Raw genomic sequence first — 17,616 nt, forward strand, 5'->3', positions numbered from 1 at the left:
ATTTTAAGTGGTTATCTCAAGTAAAATATTTGAGATAAGATATAATCTAGGAAAAACTTTTTTTTTTTTTTTTTTTTTTGAGAAAGAGTTCTTTTGGATAAATCCCTTTCTGTGTCTCAGGGGTATTGAAATAAAATGTATTCCATTATACCTTGAGCAAAAAAGAATGGGTTTGGATCTCTATAGCAAGAAAGAGCCTGATTGACATTCAGTAAGCAGATCTACTTGTTAGTGTACATAGGAGCCTATAACCATAAAATGATTTTAGAAAAAAATGTGAGAATAACTGCCATCTTTTCTATGAAATAACATTTTGCTTTTTAACTTCCTTACAGTTCCTGTTTCATCGTCCATTAAGGCTGTTAAATCTGCTTATCCTTATTGAGGGCAGTGTTGTCTTCTACCAGCTCTATTCCTTGCTGCGGTCAGAGAAGTGGAACCACACACTTTCCATGGCTCTCATCCTCTTCTGCAACTACTATGTTTTATTTAAGCTCCTCCGGGACAGAATAGTATTAGGCAGGGCATACTCCTATCCGCTCAACAGTTATGAACTCAAGGCAAACTAAGCTGCCTCTCAACAATGAGGGAGAACTCAGATAAAAATATTTTCATACGTTCTATTTTTTTCTTGCGATTTTTATAAATATTTAAGATATTTTATATTTTGTATACTATTGTGTTTTGAAAGGTGGGAAGGGCAAGGGATATTAAATGTATCCATAAACAAGGTGATGTGATCTTTCATGTGTTAGTATATTTGACTAATATACAGAGGAGAGGTGCGCCTCTCTAGTAAAGAGATTGATTTGTTTGTATGGCCCTGGAATAACTCATTCATTTCTGAACACATCTCGTATATCACTTGACATGGTACCTTTTGTGTGTCTGCTTTCCTTCCAGTCCTCCTCATCTTTAGTCTTTGGTTGGCCTTATTGTTACAGAGAGATCAGTGGAGTTGCCTGACAGTACTCGTTATCTTTTGTTTTGTTTTTTTTTGTTTTTTGACTGGCAGATAGTATTGGAGTGCATGGGGCAAGAGTGGGTTTAAGTCCTGGTGGGGTTCTCTTTGTTGCCTATGGGAAGAAGCATTTCTGAGGTAGGAACTCAGCATTCTGTCTGCCCTATGACATTTAAGTATACTTTTGTGAAAGCTCTTATCCTAAAACAGGATATTACGCTCATTTTCCCTGTTCTTCCGCTTCTTTTGCTTGAAAGATTTTCCTTATTAGCTGTTTTGAAATAACACTTCTAAGGACAGGGTAGAGTGTCCAAACTTATGAAGAAGCTGGGTATGACTGGATCAGTGGGAGAAGTTGAGCACAGATCCCCTGGCCTGGGGCCTGGCAGGTTGAAGACACCCAGGTAACGGGAGGAATGGGTGCAGTCTAGCAGCAACCCCCTACCATGGCATATTTGGAGTTACGAGTAGAAGGGAAATATGAGAAGTTACCTCTTTATCCTCAAGTAGTTTGATCTGTGTGTGTTCTTAATTTCATACTCCAGAACCTTTATGTCTTGAGTATTAACCCCTTTCAGTCCATTTTCTTGAAAGGGGATATACTTAGTCAGTTTATGTCACTAGTCAACTAAATTTCTGAGCCTTGGGAGCCTGAAATACGTTTTCATGTGTTTTCTATGTTCATTTTGACCTTTTTATACTGTGAAGCTTTTAGTGAAACACAATATGGCTTATGAAGTAAAACAAATAATCATATAATTCCTAATACTGGCTCTGAAAACAGTTCCCAACAGATTTCAGCAAAGACAGCTGAAACACAATATGGTTTATGAAGTGAAAACAAACAAATAATCATATAATTCTTATACTGGCTCTGAAAGAGTTCCTAACAGGTTTCAGCAAAGACAGCACTGTGAGGAATAGGTGTGTATATAGCTACCCAAAGTGACTGCTGTGTGTGACCGTTGTTTCCTTAAATTTTGATGGATATACTTTTTTTTAAGTTACATTATTTGGAATTCGTTTTGAGTGTATTCAGTCATTCAACAAATAAGTGTTGACCACCAGGCACTATTTTAGGCACTGGGGATATAGCAGCGAATAAGAAAAGTAAAGGCCCTACCTCATAGAGCTTACAGTAGGCAGAATGGGAGGTGCAAAATATGCTGTAAATAAATATATATAATGTCTCTAGCTAGTAGTGATAAGTGTAAAGAGAAAATAAGTCAGAATAAGGAAGTAGTACTAGGGGTGGCACCAATGGAAGGCATCCTCAAGGAGACAGTCCCTCAGGTAGGAGCAATTTTGTGTGCCATGTGCTAAGTTGCTTCAGTCGTGTCCAACTCTTTGCGACCCCATGGACTGTAGCCCACCAGACGACTCTGTCCATGGAATTCTCCAGGCAAGAATACTGGGGTGAGTTGCCATGCTTTCCTCCAGGGCATCTTCCCGACCCAGGGGTTGAACCGACGTCTCTTACGTCTCCTGCACCGGCAAGCGGATTGTTTACCACTAGTGCCGCCTGGGAAGCCCGAGCAACATTGGTGCACTGGAAAAATCACCACCAGTGTGTTGGTTGCTTTTTGTAAAGTGGTTCAGCCTACATATGGTGGTTCTTGGAGTGGGGGAAGGTGGCAAAGCTGCCATTTCCGTGTACTTTCCTTAGACTTGATGATACGCTTTTTTTAATTTTTAAAATTGTATTATTTTATTTCTGGCCACACTGCATGACATGTGGGATCTTAATTCCCAACTAGGGATTGAACTCATGCCCCCTGCATTGGAAGATGGAGTCTTAACCGCTGGACCACTGGGGGAGTCCCAAGATATGCTTCTTTTGACTAACATTTTGATGAGATTACTTGACAGCTAAGAGTAAAATGGGTGGCCAAGGCACAAAGATGTTTCATCACAATGACCACAAATTGGTTCTATCACTGTAAAGTAGCCCAGGTAACTAGTTAGAGATTAATAGGCTGGTCTTGAAAGCTGACAGGATTCCTCCTTCCGGTTTGACTTGTCTTGGCTATGTTCTAAAGAAGTAGCACAGAAGGACCAGGTGCCAGCCTGGCCAAACAAATGAGTGAATATAATAAATACAAATAAATTTTGACTAACGGAATTGCACATTACCCTCCTTCTCCTTCCAGATACAACAGCATCAGAAATAAAACCCTTCAGTTTTGTCGACCTATTTTGGCTGACATTTGTAGGTGTCACAGTCAGATAGAGGAGAGAATTACTAGTTACTTGTGTATCCTGTTTCTTAGGGATCATGTGAAAGGACACCATCTTTATTTAGTGATTGGGGAGATGCATGCCCATTAAATAGCTTTTTTAAAATTGTTAAATATTGGGAAATAGTATGTGAAAAAAATGGTATAGGTCAGTTAGGTGAACTTGGGATACTGCAAAAGGGAAGATGCTTGACCAGTTGTCTGGATGGCTTAAGGTGAGTAAATGTGTCTGAGTTAAGGAGGGTGGGTAACATGCATTAACATGATGGAAACTCCTCAGTTATGTTTACTGTGATTCCATGTTTCCTAAGCTGCTTTCCCTTCCCTCCCTATCAGTTACCTCTACACAATCCCTCTCATTTCTATTTATTGAGCAATTACTGTGTGCTAAATGCTGCTGAGTACCAGAGATGCTGATGTTCAGAGTGCATTAACTAGAAGGCAGAGAAGTCAGTCAACTATAACACAAAGGTGCTTAGTCAAGGAAGTATGTGCAAGAGAGTGCAGAGAAGTGATCAACTTTGCTGGGGAACTGTGGTGTCGGGGTGCTGCACTGCATCAGTCACACGTGACGCCTTTTGAAGGAGCACTAGTTTACTACAGAGATGGGGGCTCACGCAATGTGAACAGTGTGCACAAAACCTCAGACTTTAAGGAAGAGTTCAGTAATGCTGAAGAGCTAGGCAAGGAATAGATTGCAGAGGAACTTGAATTCCACATTAAGTGGTTCAGATCTTTATTATCTTTTAGGTCACAGATGGTCAAAGGAGTGATTCTTGGGCTGCATCAGATCTACTAAGGATCTTGAGGGTGAATCCCAGTAATAAACACTTTTCACAAGCACTTAAGATAATTCTTAAATGGACAGAAGGACATTATTAGTGAGAGATTTTTAAGCTGAGGACTTAGGATGACCCAAAGAGTTCTCAGGTCAAGGGTTCTGGAAGTGTAATTTCTGGACCAGCAGTATAAGGATCACCTACCTGGGAACTTGTTAGAAATGGAAATTATCAGGCCGTACCCCTGCACTGAGTCCAAAACTCTGGATGAATACAACAGTCTGTTTGAACACATCCTCCAGGGGATTTTGGTGAAAACCACTATCTTAGATAACTTTGGCAGCTGTACACAGGCTAGGCTTGGCGAATGGGGGGATGTGAGACTTAAAGCAGGGAGATCAGTTAGCCAACCATTTTGAAGTCCATGTAAGAGAAAACAGGAAAAGTGAGGGTGGGATGTCACCACTACTGGGTGATAGAAAAAGCTTTGGACATGAATACAGTAATGTAGGGAAAGTATGTGGCGTGAAAAGAGGACAGAATTCTGATGAATAACAACATACGGGGAAGAGGAAGCTTTCAAGTGAATCAAAGGGAATGGAATACGATGAATAAGACAGAAGATGAATCAAGACGTTCCAGAGAGTCATGATTACAGTATCCAGTATGAGGTAAGGCAAGAATTGACTTGGCTTTGGTGGGATACCACTGGTAACTTTAGCGAGAGATTTAATGGAGCACGAGGGTGGAGTGCTTCCTCTCAGAAGTTTAGGTACACACAGGAATAAAGAGACAAGCATTGTGTGAGGTGGAGGAAACATCTTAAGTATAAACTTAGGAAAGTCACTCAGTTGTGTCTGACTCTGTGACCCTACTATAGAGTCCATGGAATTCTCCAGGCCAGAATACTGGAGTGGGTAACCTTTCCCTTCTCCAGAGGACCTTCTCAACCCAGGTCTCCCACATTGCGGGCGGATTCTTTATCAGCTGAGCCACAAGGGAAGCCCAAGAATACTGGAGTGGGTGGCCTATCCTTTTTTCCAGTGGATCTTCCCAACCCAGGAATCAAACCGGGGTCTCCTGCATTGCAGGTGGATTCTTTTTACCAACTGAGCTATCAGGGAAGCCTGTATAAACTTGTGAAGTAAGCCATTAGGTTTTGGAAGGAGTGGTCCATCTGGAATACTGTGAGTTTTGAGAATGAGGCCACTGCTGAGGTGATAAACCATAAATGTACAATGGCTTTTATCACGGTTTTATGATTTTCTCTAGTTGAACTCAATAGACACAGTAAAAGAGTAGAGAAGTTGGGTGGTAAGAGTCCTGGCTCTGGTTTGGAGGTCTGCCATGCAGGTGTAGCTGAAGGATGGGTGGCCAAGGAAGTCATGAGAATAACAGATGATATAACGATGTACTTGGGGTCTGGAAAGGCGAAGGATGAAGTCTGGTGGGGGTAATGGCCATGAGATAGAGGAAGGCTGGGGCAGGCATGCGTGATCTTGAGCAAGTAGAAAAAACGAAGTTCTGAGAAAGGAATATGGGGGTTTAAGATCACAGACTTCTCTGTTATGAAATAGCCTGATGTGTAACTGTGGAAGCAACAGTTGAGGCAAAAGCTGTAAGCAGTTGTGGCAAATTTTCCTCAGGCACATTGAAGTCATCCAGGATGATGATGGGACATGAGGTAGAAAGGAAATGGAGCCTGGTACCAAAGACTGGAAATCTGGGACATGGATTACATCAGGGCCACAAAGAATGGAAAACTTAACGTAGCTGGATGCCATAAATTCTAGTAGTGAGACTTTTGTATGAGATGGGAAGAAATGGTGCAGAAGCAGGAGGGGGAAATGATAAATTTTCTGGGCTTTTCCTAGTCTGTGTAATGTGGGAGAAATGGGCAGAGAAAAACTTGTCCTCAGGTGAATGTCAAAGTTTTATTGAAGAAGAGGCAGCATTCAGTGAAGAGACTGCAAGGAGAAGAGGACCCGGAGGAACTGGAGGAAAGATTAGGAGTGAGGGGAACTGCTGATGCCAGACTGGAGATGGGGAAGGGTGGTGGGCTTACTCAGGAGGGAGAAACAGGAGTGCATAAGAAGAAAAGGCGTTTACAACAGTAACGAAGGAAGGGGAGCAGGCCTGACGTGTAGAGTTCTAAATAGGATATTGCCAAATGCTTGAATTTTAATCCTCTTGGTAACTACTTTTCACTGCAAATATCACCAAGTTGTGAGCCTAGGCAGTATCATATTTTTTAAGGCCTGACATTTAAACTCACTGAATGCCTTTCCCCGCTCCCTGCAACCCCTTTCTGAAGTAATATATGCCAGGATAGCAAACTTTTGCTTTTCCTTCAGAGCACCATTAACAAAAATCACTGAAACAAATAGTCCTCCCTAACTCAAGTAACAGAAAAACTTGAATGTGAGTTCATGTTTCTGTAGGTAGATCCATATAACTCCTTAAGCTATGGAGTTCTGAGAATAAACTTTTCTCATTTTTCATTATAACATCCATTGATTTATACTGGGTATCTTGGGTGACATGTATGACTGCAACAGTAAGAGAGTGAAGTTGTAAATATCTGACAATTATTAAAATGCAAGATAACAAAAGCAAGAAAATTTTACTGAAGCAGATCATCAGGATTTTTGCCTTGAGGAGACCAAACCTTGAAGTAATAAAAAAATCAAACAAAACAAACTAGAACAATGAGCCAGAAGGCATATAATCCACTTTTCCTATTATTGATGGAGATGATGACCCATGTCTTCTAGTTCATAGTGCCATCATGAGCATTATATATCATTTATTAGAGTACACTTTAAAGCATAACAATCTTTTAATTACACTTAAATGTCTCTATGGATAGGTTTAATATTTATGCTTCTTTAATCAATAGAAAAACATTTTGATTATATCTTTGGAAACATTTATCAAGCTCAACAAACAGCTGAAATCATGTGGCTTTCCGATAAGACTCCTTTGAGAAAGTGCTTTACCTTACAGAATTATAAACCAGGAAGTACTATGGCATTAAGTTAATGCAAAGCATTGTGATTCATCCAGTAAAACACATGACTCTGTATTTCATGGGTTTCTTATATTGAACTACACCCTCCATCCTCCTAGAAGTGATCCCTGTATTGCTCATAAACTTCAGTGCTACTAGATTTTACTGTGTGTCAGTCAAATCAGTGGTGGCCCCAAGTTTACACCATCTGGAATGACCCTGCTCTTAAGCCATCATGCTTCCACCATCTCCCATTTCTCTTCATGCTTGGAAAGGTACTTGCTCCCTCTTCTACCTTTATTAGGAAGGTGTTGACAAAGGAGGACTTTCTTTGTCATTCCACATTTTGAACTGATCTTCCTGCTGGAGATGCCTAAGATCACGCTCCTGGCAACACTTAACCCCAAGATTCACGTTGTCATCAGATAGTACATGGAAGAACATGACTCTAATCGGTCCCTGGGGGGAAATGGACCTTCCCTGAACCTCTCCCATCCCAGACAAATGAATCCCAAGTTTCCCAACAGCTTTTCAGGCAGAACAGGCCTGTGTAGACAAATGACTGCTCCACCCAACTTGAGGCAAATGTTATTACCATGTGTTAAACATTAGACATGAAAGTAACAATATATCTTGGACCTATGACTTCATCACCAACAAGAGTTAACCCATTTTGTGATGAATGGAAGTGTCTAAAACCCCCTCTCATGGAGTATGTAACCCTGATGTTACCTGGTTCATTTGCAAAGATCCAAGAGGATTTCACAGCCAAACTAATTAAGACCACACAAAACCTCAGAATTATTTATTCTTAGTCACCACTCTAATTGTGTCAATTGATCAAAGCAAAATTCTCAACACCTGAATGTCTTCCTAGTACCTTCTACTGCATTTGTAATTGTGTTTAATTTGATTAAAGTCAGTGGGTAACTTGCACACTATTAGCAATCATATTACAAGATGTTAAATTGCTACAAGTTTCATTTGGTAACTTAATGGGTCTAAATCTTGCTACTAGTTGCTTATAGGCCATTTCATTTGCTACCATCCTTCTCCCTCTTTTCATTAGATTCTTCAAGAATTTCAGTTCTTAAGTGCCCAAATATTACTAAGATCTTGCCAAATATTGTCTGTTGAGGATGATGTTTACATTTTTAATCTCCCCAGAATACAGAATTTTGCCTTGGCCAATATTTTGAATTTTGAGGCTTAGATTAGGCTAACAGTGTCTTAATGGAGTTTTTGGTCAGGCCTCTTCATAGTCCATTTGAAGCAGAGAATAAAAGGCACATTCCTTCTACCTGGTACATTTTGGCAAAAACGTCGAGGGGAAAAGGTTGGCTCGCGAGGGCCATTTTGCCAAAATATAGGTTATCATCCTCTTAAGCAGCCATTAACACTGAAAGAAACATTAGAATATGCATATCTTTCACTTTAAATTCAAGTTTTAAATCAGCCACCCCCATGTTGAGGACCAATAGTTGAATTTGAGCTACTCCCATATTGAGGACCAATAGCCCTTTGAGAATCTGTTTCTGTAGCCCTATCTAGGGCACCGTGTAGATCCTCCTATCAACAGCAGCACCTCTTCTCTTCCTTCCCCTGGATAGAAGCAGGCAGTCTAATTTCCATCCAGCCATTCTCAGAGGGGTTCATTTTTCAGTCCCAAGTGTATATCCAAATAGGTAATCTCAGATTTGGGGGGAACAATTTCAAGAGAGTATGAATGTAATGAGTTTTCCCTGTCATTCAATGGAATGTCATCAGTGCCAGGCTTGCCCCAGGAAGCTTATGAAGATGGAGAGGTCCACACTTTAGCAGCAGGACATTGACCAAGAAGGTGAGTCAGCTTCCAAGGCCTTCTAGATTGATTGGCCAGGAAAGCTCAGAACAGGGAATATCTTCAGTTGTTATTTCATAATGACATCCACACATAAAAACCCCTGAAGATGCTACAAATGAAAGATGGCAGAATCTAAGCAACATGGCAGTCATTTAATAAATCTACATGGGTGCCTCAAGTTGAACTCACTTGCTAATGGTGACTTCTCAGTCTATCCCCAAATTAAAATATATCCTCTAAGGGTTACAAACAAAAATTTAAAATCATCATAAACTAGTTACTCGGCTCAGAGTTCTGATGGTGAAGAAAAGTGCTTCTCTCACCTACTAACTGGAACATGATCTTTATCAAAACGTAGATAGCACAGTGTACTGAGACTGACATACCGCCTACCAGCCACATTTGATAAGGCGGAAATGTCCTTTTCAAATCTGAATGTGGCCCTTCTCATCTGACACCACTATACTCCACCTTGCTTGCCTAGTGGGGGATGCTATGCATGAAGGACTTTTCTTATGGGTTTACATCTCACTGGCTGTTGGTCTGATACCTTGCTCACCCAATGAGAATGCAAAAAACACACACCAAAGGCCTATTAACTCTTCCCCTTGCTCACTCAGTGCCCTCTGAGAGCAGAGCTCTTCAGCTGGCCTGCCAGTTATCTCTGCCATAGATACTGATTTAAAAGGTATAGGACAAGGTTTCAAAACACAGTAAAGCTTATCAGGAAGAGGAGAAAGAGTAATACGTAACTGTTGCAGGACGTCAGCTTCCAATTTCTCACTAGAGGAGGTAACTTCAGTTCAGCCCCTAAGCTGCCCAGTACCAGCCTCAGTTGTGAGGTCAGCCCAGAGGTACTGCTAGCTCTTAAGAGAAATATGTGCAGGGACTGGGCTTCTGGACAGAGTTCAGCCAGCCTTGAACCTGAGAAGAGGTGCACAGGGCTAAAAATAGGTCCTATACTTTGTTTCTCAAACAAGATAGATGTCCTCAAAGGTCTGAAAGTGTTGATACCTTGATGGGTTTTGCCTTGAGCAGGGCTCCGGTGAAGAAGCCCTTTTTGGAAAAAGCACCAAAAATCTGTCAGCAGGTTATGTTAATCCTCCTTTCTCTTTACAGTTGGAAAGAACCACTTGACGTTCTAAATAACTAAAATCAGATTGGTTTATTGCTTCCGCTTGCATACAGACAGGAGAAGAGCAAGTCTGAGCACCTGGGGTGGGTGGTGGGTGAGGAGGACTATGGAAAGGGGAGGAGTGCCTCAAAGCTGCTGTTCAGCAACGGAGGGACAACGAGGAAGGAAGGCATCAAGAAGCGCAGCTCTGATCAAGCGGGAGTGATAGCCGCCCTGCATGGGTCCTTTTCTCTCCTAGGATTCCCTCCTTATCTTCTCCTATACTCAGATCCCAGCTAAGGAAAGAGAGTGAAGCTAAGCTAGAGGTGTTTTTTACGAATGTCCCACTGATTTAAGCACTGCAAGTTTAGAGTGTAGTTCTGCCTATGTGTGAGGCTTTTCTCTATGATGACGTCCTGTTCATGAACTCAGACATTGGAAGGAGAGCAGATCACTTCACTATCACACACCTAAATGAAGATTCGGCACATTTCACTGAGGTAACCCTCAGCTCAGCTCCCATCCTCCCCAACTACTGAATTTATAAATCAGAGGCAGGACAGTGGAGTCCCAAATTAATAAAAGCCAGACCCAGAAAGTCTTCTTGAATTGCACTAGTCTCAGAGTCTGCTCTGGAGAATACATTCTGATTTTCTGTGCTGGTGTATGGAGCCATCTGGGACAGGTCTGCAGGGATTCAGGGAAAGCATGGGTAAATCCACCCACTTGGATATTGAAGTGTACGTTAGTTTGCATTTCCAAACCTGCTTCTACTCTGGATAGTACACTTTTACAAAGCTTATCAGAAAACTGGTCTAAAAGAACACATGCTTTAAAGAGCATTAAAAAGCATGAAGTAAATAGGAGGCCTTCAAACCTCAATAGCAACATTTGTCAACATAGGCACAGGGTTTCTCTTTCAAAAGATATTCTCACATCCACCTCTTAACAGCACTACATAATGGCAACGGGGGAGTGATTCAACGTGTTTAAGCCCCACATATCACTGGAGGCCAGCATTTCATCCTTTTCCCTCACCTGATCCTTCCCTGCCTGCTCAAGTAGGCTTATTTAAATGTCATCTCTTGTCCTTCCCCTGACCTCTCTTGTGGCAAATGGCCTAATTAATAAATGGTCAAAAGGCTAAAGAAAGAGAAGAAGAGGCCAAAATAAGCCCAAACTTGGATAACCTCTGCCTGGAATATAGGCAAGGAGCCTTTGTAATAACTTCCAGATGAATCATGACATTTTCTCAGGTACCAGCCCGCGAACTGATGTCATTCTATTTGCCTTCCACTTCTTCCATCCAGAATCACTGATCTCCGCTGGGGCTGGTAAAAACAGCTTGTTGAGGTCTCTAGTCTCTGGCCATTCTTAGGGATGGTCATTTTATTCCTAAGTGTAACCCCTTCTGGTGTGACCCATGTGTTTTCTGCCAACTCCCCGCAAAGCAGGCCAGGGGAAATTGTCTGGGTGGGACTTCTGATAGGGGACAGCAGGACCTTGGAATCTGTCCCTGTCGATGAGGGGGGTGGGTGGTCCATAATGGGGAAAGGAGGACTGAATAAGATTAGGCTCTGAGGTCTTCCTGGTCTAGACCTATGGAAAGGCTTAGAACCCCCTGATGAGCGCTCTATTTTTGAAGAAAGAAGGTTGTCCCCAGATGGCTCTGTCTCTGATGTGCGCTTTCTGCACTGCGCTAGTGCCTCCTGAGTGGGCAGCAGGTTGGCCAGACCTGGTTCTGGAGAAAGGGCAGGGCCCTCGCACACGTGAGGTGCAGTGGTACCCACTGGCAAGGACTCAGTGGCTCCTGTATCTTGCTTTGGCTTTTCTTCCCTGGGGCTTTCCAAGGAGGAGAGAGAATCATCTTTGCTAAGTTTCTGAGAGGTCCCACCAGTGGAGCCAGCTTCCTCTTGGTTCCTCTCCAGGGGCTGAGCCCCACTCTCCTCTGAGCTCTGAGAGGGCAGGGGCTGTGGGATCTGAGTGTACTGAATCTTGGGTGGGATGACTGGGACTGCCCTGGCCTGGCACATTTTAACCATGAAGGAGGTTCTCACAGCTGACACACTCACAGGAGCTGAGTTACGGCGGCCCGTCAGGGCATGAGCAACCATGTCCAGGTCCGGAGAGTCCTGGGAGTAAACCCTCCAGGGGTCTACTTTACCATGAGACGAGGTCAGCCATGTGACCTTTGGGTCTCCTGGCTCAGAGAGGTGCACTTCAGGTGACCCAAATGAGGCTACATTCTCAAACCGGAAGAGGTCAGTGATGGGAACGGTGGAGTCCAAGTTGAGAGACGAAGGCCTGTTTTTCCCCTTTGGGGCCCCACCCTCACTGCTCTTGCGCTGGAACTTAGGGGGATGCTCTCCAGGTGAGGTGTGGTCCTGCACACCAGGTGAGTTCTCCTTGCTGCTGTCTGGCTCAGGATCACCACCAGGCTCAACTCGAGGGTTGTGTGGCCCCTCGTGTGTCCCCAGTTCCTTTCCTTCTGCTAGACCGACAGGGCTGGATTCTGCTGATGAGGGCTGTAAACCACCTGGTGCCTTCTGCTTAGGAGGAACCTCTGTCCTTTTCAGGCCAGAGAGCTCTTGAAAGGACCTCATGGCTTTCTCATCCCACCCAGTAATCTCACTCCTGGGTGCCAAGGGCTGCAGGGGGTTGGAATTCCTCTCTGCTTCAAGATCAGCACAGCTGCTGGAGGAGGAACTCTTGAGAGTCCACTGGCTCTTAACCATGGTTTTGCCATCTAGAGAGTGGCTCTGGCGAAGGCTGGGCCTGTGAGAAAGCCTCTTCTCTAGTCGGTGGCCCTGGGGGCCCTGCATCTGGTTCTCTTGTGCATCTTTAAGGGTGGGCGAGTGCAGGGGACTTGTCACCCACTGCGGCTCCTCCCAGGGCTCCACCATCTCCAGGCCATGCTGGGCAATGTCTGTCACAGTGTCGTCGTCATCACAGTCTGAGGGTTCCTGTACTGAGTGGGCTGCGTCCTCCTCTCCTTGTGGGGAAATCTCGGCCTCTCTGGTTGGGCTAGGAAAACTAGAGCCTTTGTGCTCAGGAGCAACACTCTTCGAATTTTGCTTTTCACTTTCTTCTGAAGAGGCCTTGTCTCCCTGACAAAGACTGGGGATCCCAGGGCTGCCTTTGGACTTCAGTTGGTCTGCATATGGATTGGCTCTCAAATTTCCAGGTGAATCTTCTCTCTCAAGGCCACTCTTCAATAGCTGGACTCGAGGTTCCTCCTCTAAAGGTGTTGGAGGGGGAGCAGCAGGTGGGAGCAGAGGAGACAGACTCCCTGGGGCTCCCACTTCCATCCTTGCTTGTGGAGAAGACTTCTCCAATGGAACTATTTCCAGAGGAGTCAGGCTGGCAGGGTCTGGGCGCTGGCCCTTTTCGGGCTCTGGCTCAGATCTAGGGAGGATGCTGGCTGTCTCCAGCTTTTCTCTATTGGCTACTGTGGAAGTGCCCAGTGTACTCTGATTGGTTGGATTCTTAGTCCACTCCTCCAGAGGGGCGGAGACTGGAGCTGGGGTGGAGCTCCCAGGGGGCTCGGGGGAAGCAAAGGGCCCTGGACTAGATTCAAGAATAGGCTGAGTTGGGCTGATCTTTAGCACAGGTGGTGCCAAGGAGAGTTCCTCCTCAGATTCAATAATTTTCAGCTCCTGTTGAATCTCAGACCAGATCAGGGCGTTGACCAGATCATCTTCATCCTGAAAAACATCAAGAAACTGATTCCTTTAGAGCCAAAGACACTGGGCACAGTTTCCCAGGGAAAGAAGGGACTGCACTACCGGCTGCACTACCCCAGCACACAGAGGATACAGCACTAATGGTAACGAGGATGCTTGTTAATGCTTACGGTGTGCCACGACACACCTTAAACGTGCTTTCTTAATTGTCCCAAGAACCCTAAAAGATAAGTGCTACTGTAATTACTCCCATTTTGGCGATGAGGCAACCTATGTTCAAACAGATTCAACATTTTGCCCAAGTCACACAGCAGCAGATCAGGATTGAAATCTAGGTTAGTCTACACCAGAACATAAGCACTTAATCCCTGTTCATTGTTGCCTTATAAAACCAAACCTTTCTTACTACTGAAGAAATACATATTTCACATGGGAAAAAGATATGATACATATTAAAAGAAAAAAGAATGAAAAATAGCAAAGTGGGACTTCCCTGGTGGTACAGTGGTTAAGAATCCACCTGCCAATGCAGGGGACATGGGTTCAGTTCCTGGTACGGGAAGATTCCACAGGCCATGGGCAACTAACACCTGTGTGGCATAGCTACTGAGCCCAAGCGCTGCAACTACCAAGGCCCCTATGCCTAGAGCCTGTGCGCCACAAAAAGAGATGCCACCACAATGAGAAGCCGTAGTGAAGAGTAGCCCCCACACACAACGATTAGGGAAAGCCCAGGTGCCGCACCAAAAAATAAATAATAATAAAACAGTTGTTCTTTTTTAAACTATACAATTCTGAGCAAATCAGAAGAGTTTCCATTGCCCTTAGGTTGAGCTCCAAATCCCTTCCAAGCAACCCTGCATGACGTGACCCAGGCTCTGCTCTGAGCCTCACTTTCTCTAGTCCGTGTTCCCATTCTCCAGCCTTGTTCTGGTTCCTTGAATGTTCTCTGCTCTTTCCCATTTCAGATTCATGGCACATCTTACTCTTTCTGCCTGGGAGTCTCTCCCTCCCTGTTCTGCTCCCTACCCCTTTCTCCTAGCTTAAGTTCTGAATAGAAATATCTATTCTTCAGACATACCTTTCCTGACCCCCATGAGCCCCCTCCTCCCTCTGACTAGGTTGGGCCCTCCTGTGACATGCTCCCACAGAAGCCATACTTCCATAGCATCCTAGAAAAGACTTGGTTCGTGATCTTTCTATCTGTTAAGCTGTCAGCTCCAAGAAGACAGAGATGGTGACCATCCTGTACACTGTAGGGACCCCAGTGCTCAGCAGAGTGTCTCACACAATATAGGTATTTAATACATGTTTTTAAATGAATGAACGAATTGCTGCTTTTACTTGTTCTCATGAATCCAGCCTGGTTCTCCTAGCATAAACTTCATCTGCATCTCAAAGCAATGTCATTCATACTTTATCCCTCCCAGAGTTCAATCCCCAAAATAATCTTTGCATCTTTCTCTTTCTATAAATACAAACATACTTTACAGGAACCCTTAATCAGCCCTCCAGAGGCCACTGTGGTGGCCCTGCACTGCCCTAACTTTTAGCCCATAGGCCTTTTATACCCCTCCCAGAGACCAAGTTCCTGAAAGCTACTTAAAAGGCAAAGTTCTTTTCTCCTCTGGCATGCTCCTCCAGGTCACACTCAGGTCACCAGAGCTACTTTCCAGATGCAAGACTCCTCTCTCGGTGTCCCGGAAAACCTCCTCAAACTTCAGCTTAAGCAGTGATCTGTCTTCCCCCAGAACCTTGGAAAATCCCACCTCTGAAAGGTGGAAAAGGTTCAGTATGCCCTGGCATCATGTTTAAAGTTCTGCAGAGCCATAGGAGGAAGGAATAGATCCTGAAAATCTTACAGAAGATTTTTATGAACAAGCATAGATAACTGTCTGTCCAGAATGTCTGGAAGAAGAGAGCTGGACCCCAAGAGTGGGCATCATGTTTGGGACCAGGCCATGACAAGCAGGTTTTGTCCTGCTTTCTGGACTGAATGTCACCACATTCCCAGGAAAAATTACTGATTTATGGTGACTTCAGGTCAGAAATATTTAGAGCTGAGTTTGTCCTAGGGAATTTGAGCTGAATGGTTACTTATTATCACCACAGGACCCCTGAAAAGTTCACTGCAGAAAAAAAAAAAAAAAATCCCAGACCTGATTAGAATGCTGTGCCCTAAAGTCTCTTTGGCAGAAACTGGTTCTTCAAACAAATAAACAGCAACAAAAACCTTTAAACTGTACCAAGAGCCCTTGAGAAAAAGAAGACCCTACTGACTGGACCAGGCAGTGAGTCTACCTTACCATCTCATGGAGAAGCACTGCTTCAGCTCTGGCCCCAGGGTTCTCGTGCAGAGCACTGACCGCCACCTGGCTGGTCTCTCCACTCTCCTCCACCACCTTCTCTGCATCCAGCTTCTTCTCTAATTCACTTGAATGCTGAGAGGCCAGGGAGCTTTCTGAGGTTTTCTTCTCCTCCACTTGGGTGCCTGGCTCCAGGGGAAGGCCTTTGCTGCATTCCAGTGTTCTCACCGTGTCTGGTCCTGGCTTGGTATTCTCGAGAGCTGCCTTCTTAGGTACAGATGCTGCAATGAGGATAAGAGTTATCAGCTGAAGGAGACTCCATGCCAAGAGAGGCCGTTCCCAGCACAGTCATAGTCCTGGACTAGCTCTGCTTCACAAGGATGGAGCGGATTCTCCCAGCTCCCTACTCCCTCACATTCTTTACCCTTTGCTCCTATCAATGGTCTGTCCTCAGATCCCAGAGTCTCAGACTGCTGGAAGTGGGAGGGACCTCGAAGATCATCTAGTCCAGTTGTTTTCAACTGGGAACCATGGACTCCTCCCCTCTCCAGGGGACATTTGGCAATGTCTGGAGACACTTCTGGTTGTTGCAACCAGGTGGGGGAAGCAGCCACTGACATCTAGTGGGTGGAAGCCAGGAAAACTTCTAAATATCCTACAAAGCATAAGACAAGCCCCCACAGTTACCCAGTCCAAAATGTCAATAGTGTTGAGGTTGAGAAACCTGGTACTAATCCAGTCTTTTGCTTGCTGTCTAAGGTCACAGAAATCTGTTAGCTACACCAAGCTACAAAGATGTATTATGATTATGACTGCAGCTTCCTATGTGACTCTTCTCAGGGATTACCTGCACATTCACTTGGATATATATTTACATCTAAAGCTCTGATCTTAAACAGCAGAGAGAGAGAGAGAGAGGCAGCAGATCTCATGTTTGGCCCCTACTGCCTTTCATGAAGAAGGTCCTATTTCACCATATAAGGCTGTTTCCACAGTGCAGGATAAAGTCTCCATACCTTGCATAGTGCTAGTTATATGGAAGATCCTCAGTGATATTATTTGCATTGGAATTAAAGAAGCTTGAGTTCAAATGTTAGTTTCTCAATGAATCTTGTAATCTTGGTACATGGCATAATACTATATAATAATATATTACAGGGCTGTTGTGAAGATAAAGAAGATTAGGGAGGCAAAGTGCCTAGTATAGAGTCTGACATAGAGTACAAGCTCAGGAAAGTTTATTGATTAAGGACAAATTCTTTTCATTGCCACTAGTTATGCTGGTGTCTTAACTCAAGGCTTCTGACCACATGATGGCCTTGAAGCTCAGTCAGACCCAGTAACAGCATCCTGATGTCGGAACGAATAACACTTCAGACCTGACAACAGTGCTGTTTTCTCCTGCCCATCATTTGGCAGGCTTGTTTTTTTGAAATTTAATTTAGTTTTTGAATATGGAAAACAACTACAGAGTTGAAAAGTTAAAATTATATGAAACAATGACCTCAGAAAAGTTTAGCTTTCATCCCTGTGTTGCTTCCAGTCTGTTCCATACCCTCACTATCTCCTAGGGATAACCATTTTTATTAGTTTCTCGTTTATTCCGCCATAGTTCATTTCTGCATAGATAAGCAGATACTTGTACCATCTATTTTTTATTCCCCACCTTTATTACACAAATGT

The 17,616-nt window shown here is 43.9% G+C and overlaps 2 protein-coding genes across 2 annotated transcripts in view; one reads left to right on the forward strand and one right to left on the reverse strand.

The window, feature by feature from the left end:
- TMEM39A (transmembrane protein 39A) overlaps positions 1-820 on the forward strand; it is a 29,311-nt gene extending 28,491 nt beyond the window's left edge. The window contains exon 9 of the mRNA XM_040250995.1: positions 336-820. Coding sequence (XP_040106929.1) covers positions 336-569 — 234 coding nt within the window. The 3' untranslated portion in view covers positions 570-820. The remainder of the gene's footprint in view (positions 1-335) is intronic.
- A 5,761-nt stretch (positions 821-6,581) lies between these two features.
- Positions 6,582-17,616, reverse strand: part of ARHGAP31 (Rho GTPase activating protein 31) — a 122,068-nt gene continuing 111,033 nt past the window's right edge. Inside the window, exons 11-12 of the mRNA XM_040250962.1 lie at positions 15,934-16,214; positions 6,582-13,648 (exon numbers count right to left, since the gene is read on the reverse strand). Of these exons, the coding sequence (XP_040106896.1) occupies positions 11,222-13,648; positions 15,934-16,214 (2,708 nt within the window). The 3' untranslated portion in view covers positions 6,582-11,221. The remainder of the gene's footprint in view (positions 13,649-15,933; positions 16,215-17,616) is intronic.

Source organism: Oryx dammah, unplaced genomic scaffold (assembly GCF_014754425.2).
Source record: "Oryx dammah isolate SB20612 unplaced genomic scaffold, SCBI_Odam_1.1 HiC_scaffold_2, whole genome shotgun sequence".
Classification (NCBI taxonomy): Eukaryota; Metazoa; Chordata; class Mammalia; order Artiodactyla; family Bovidae; genus Oryx; species Oryx dammah.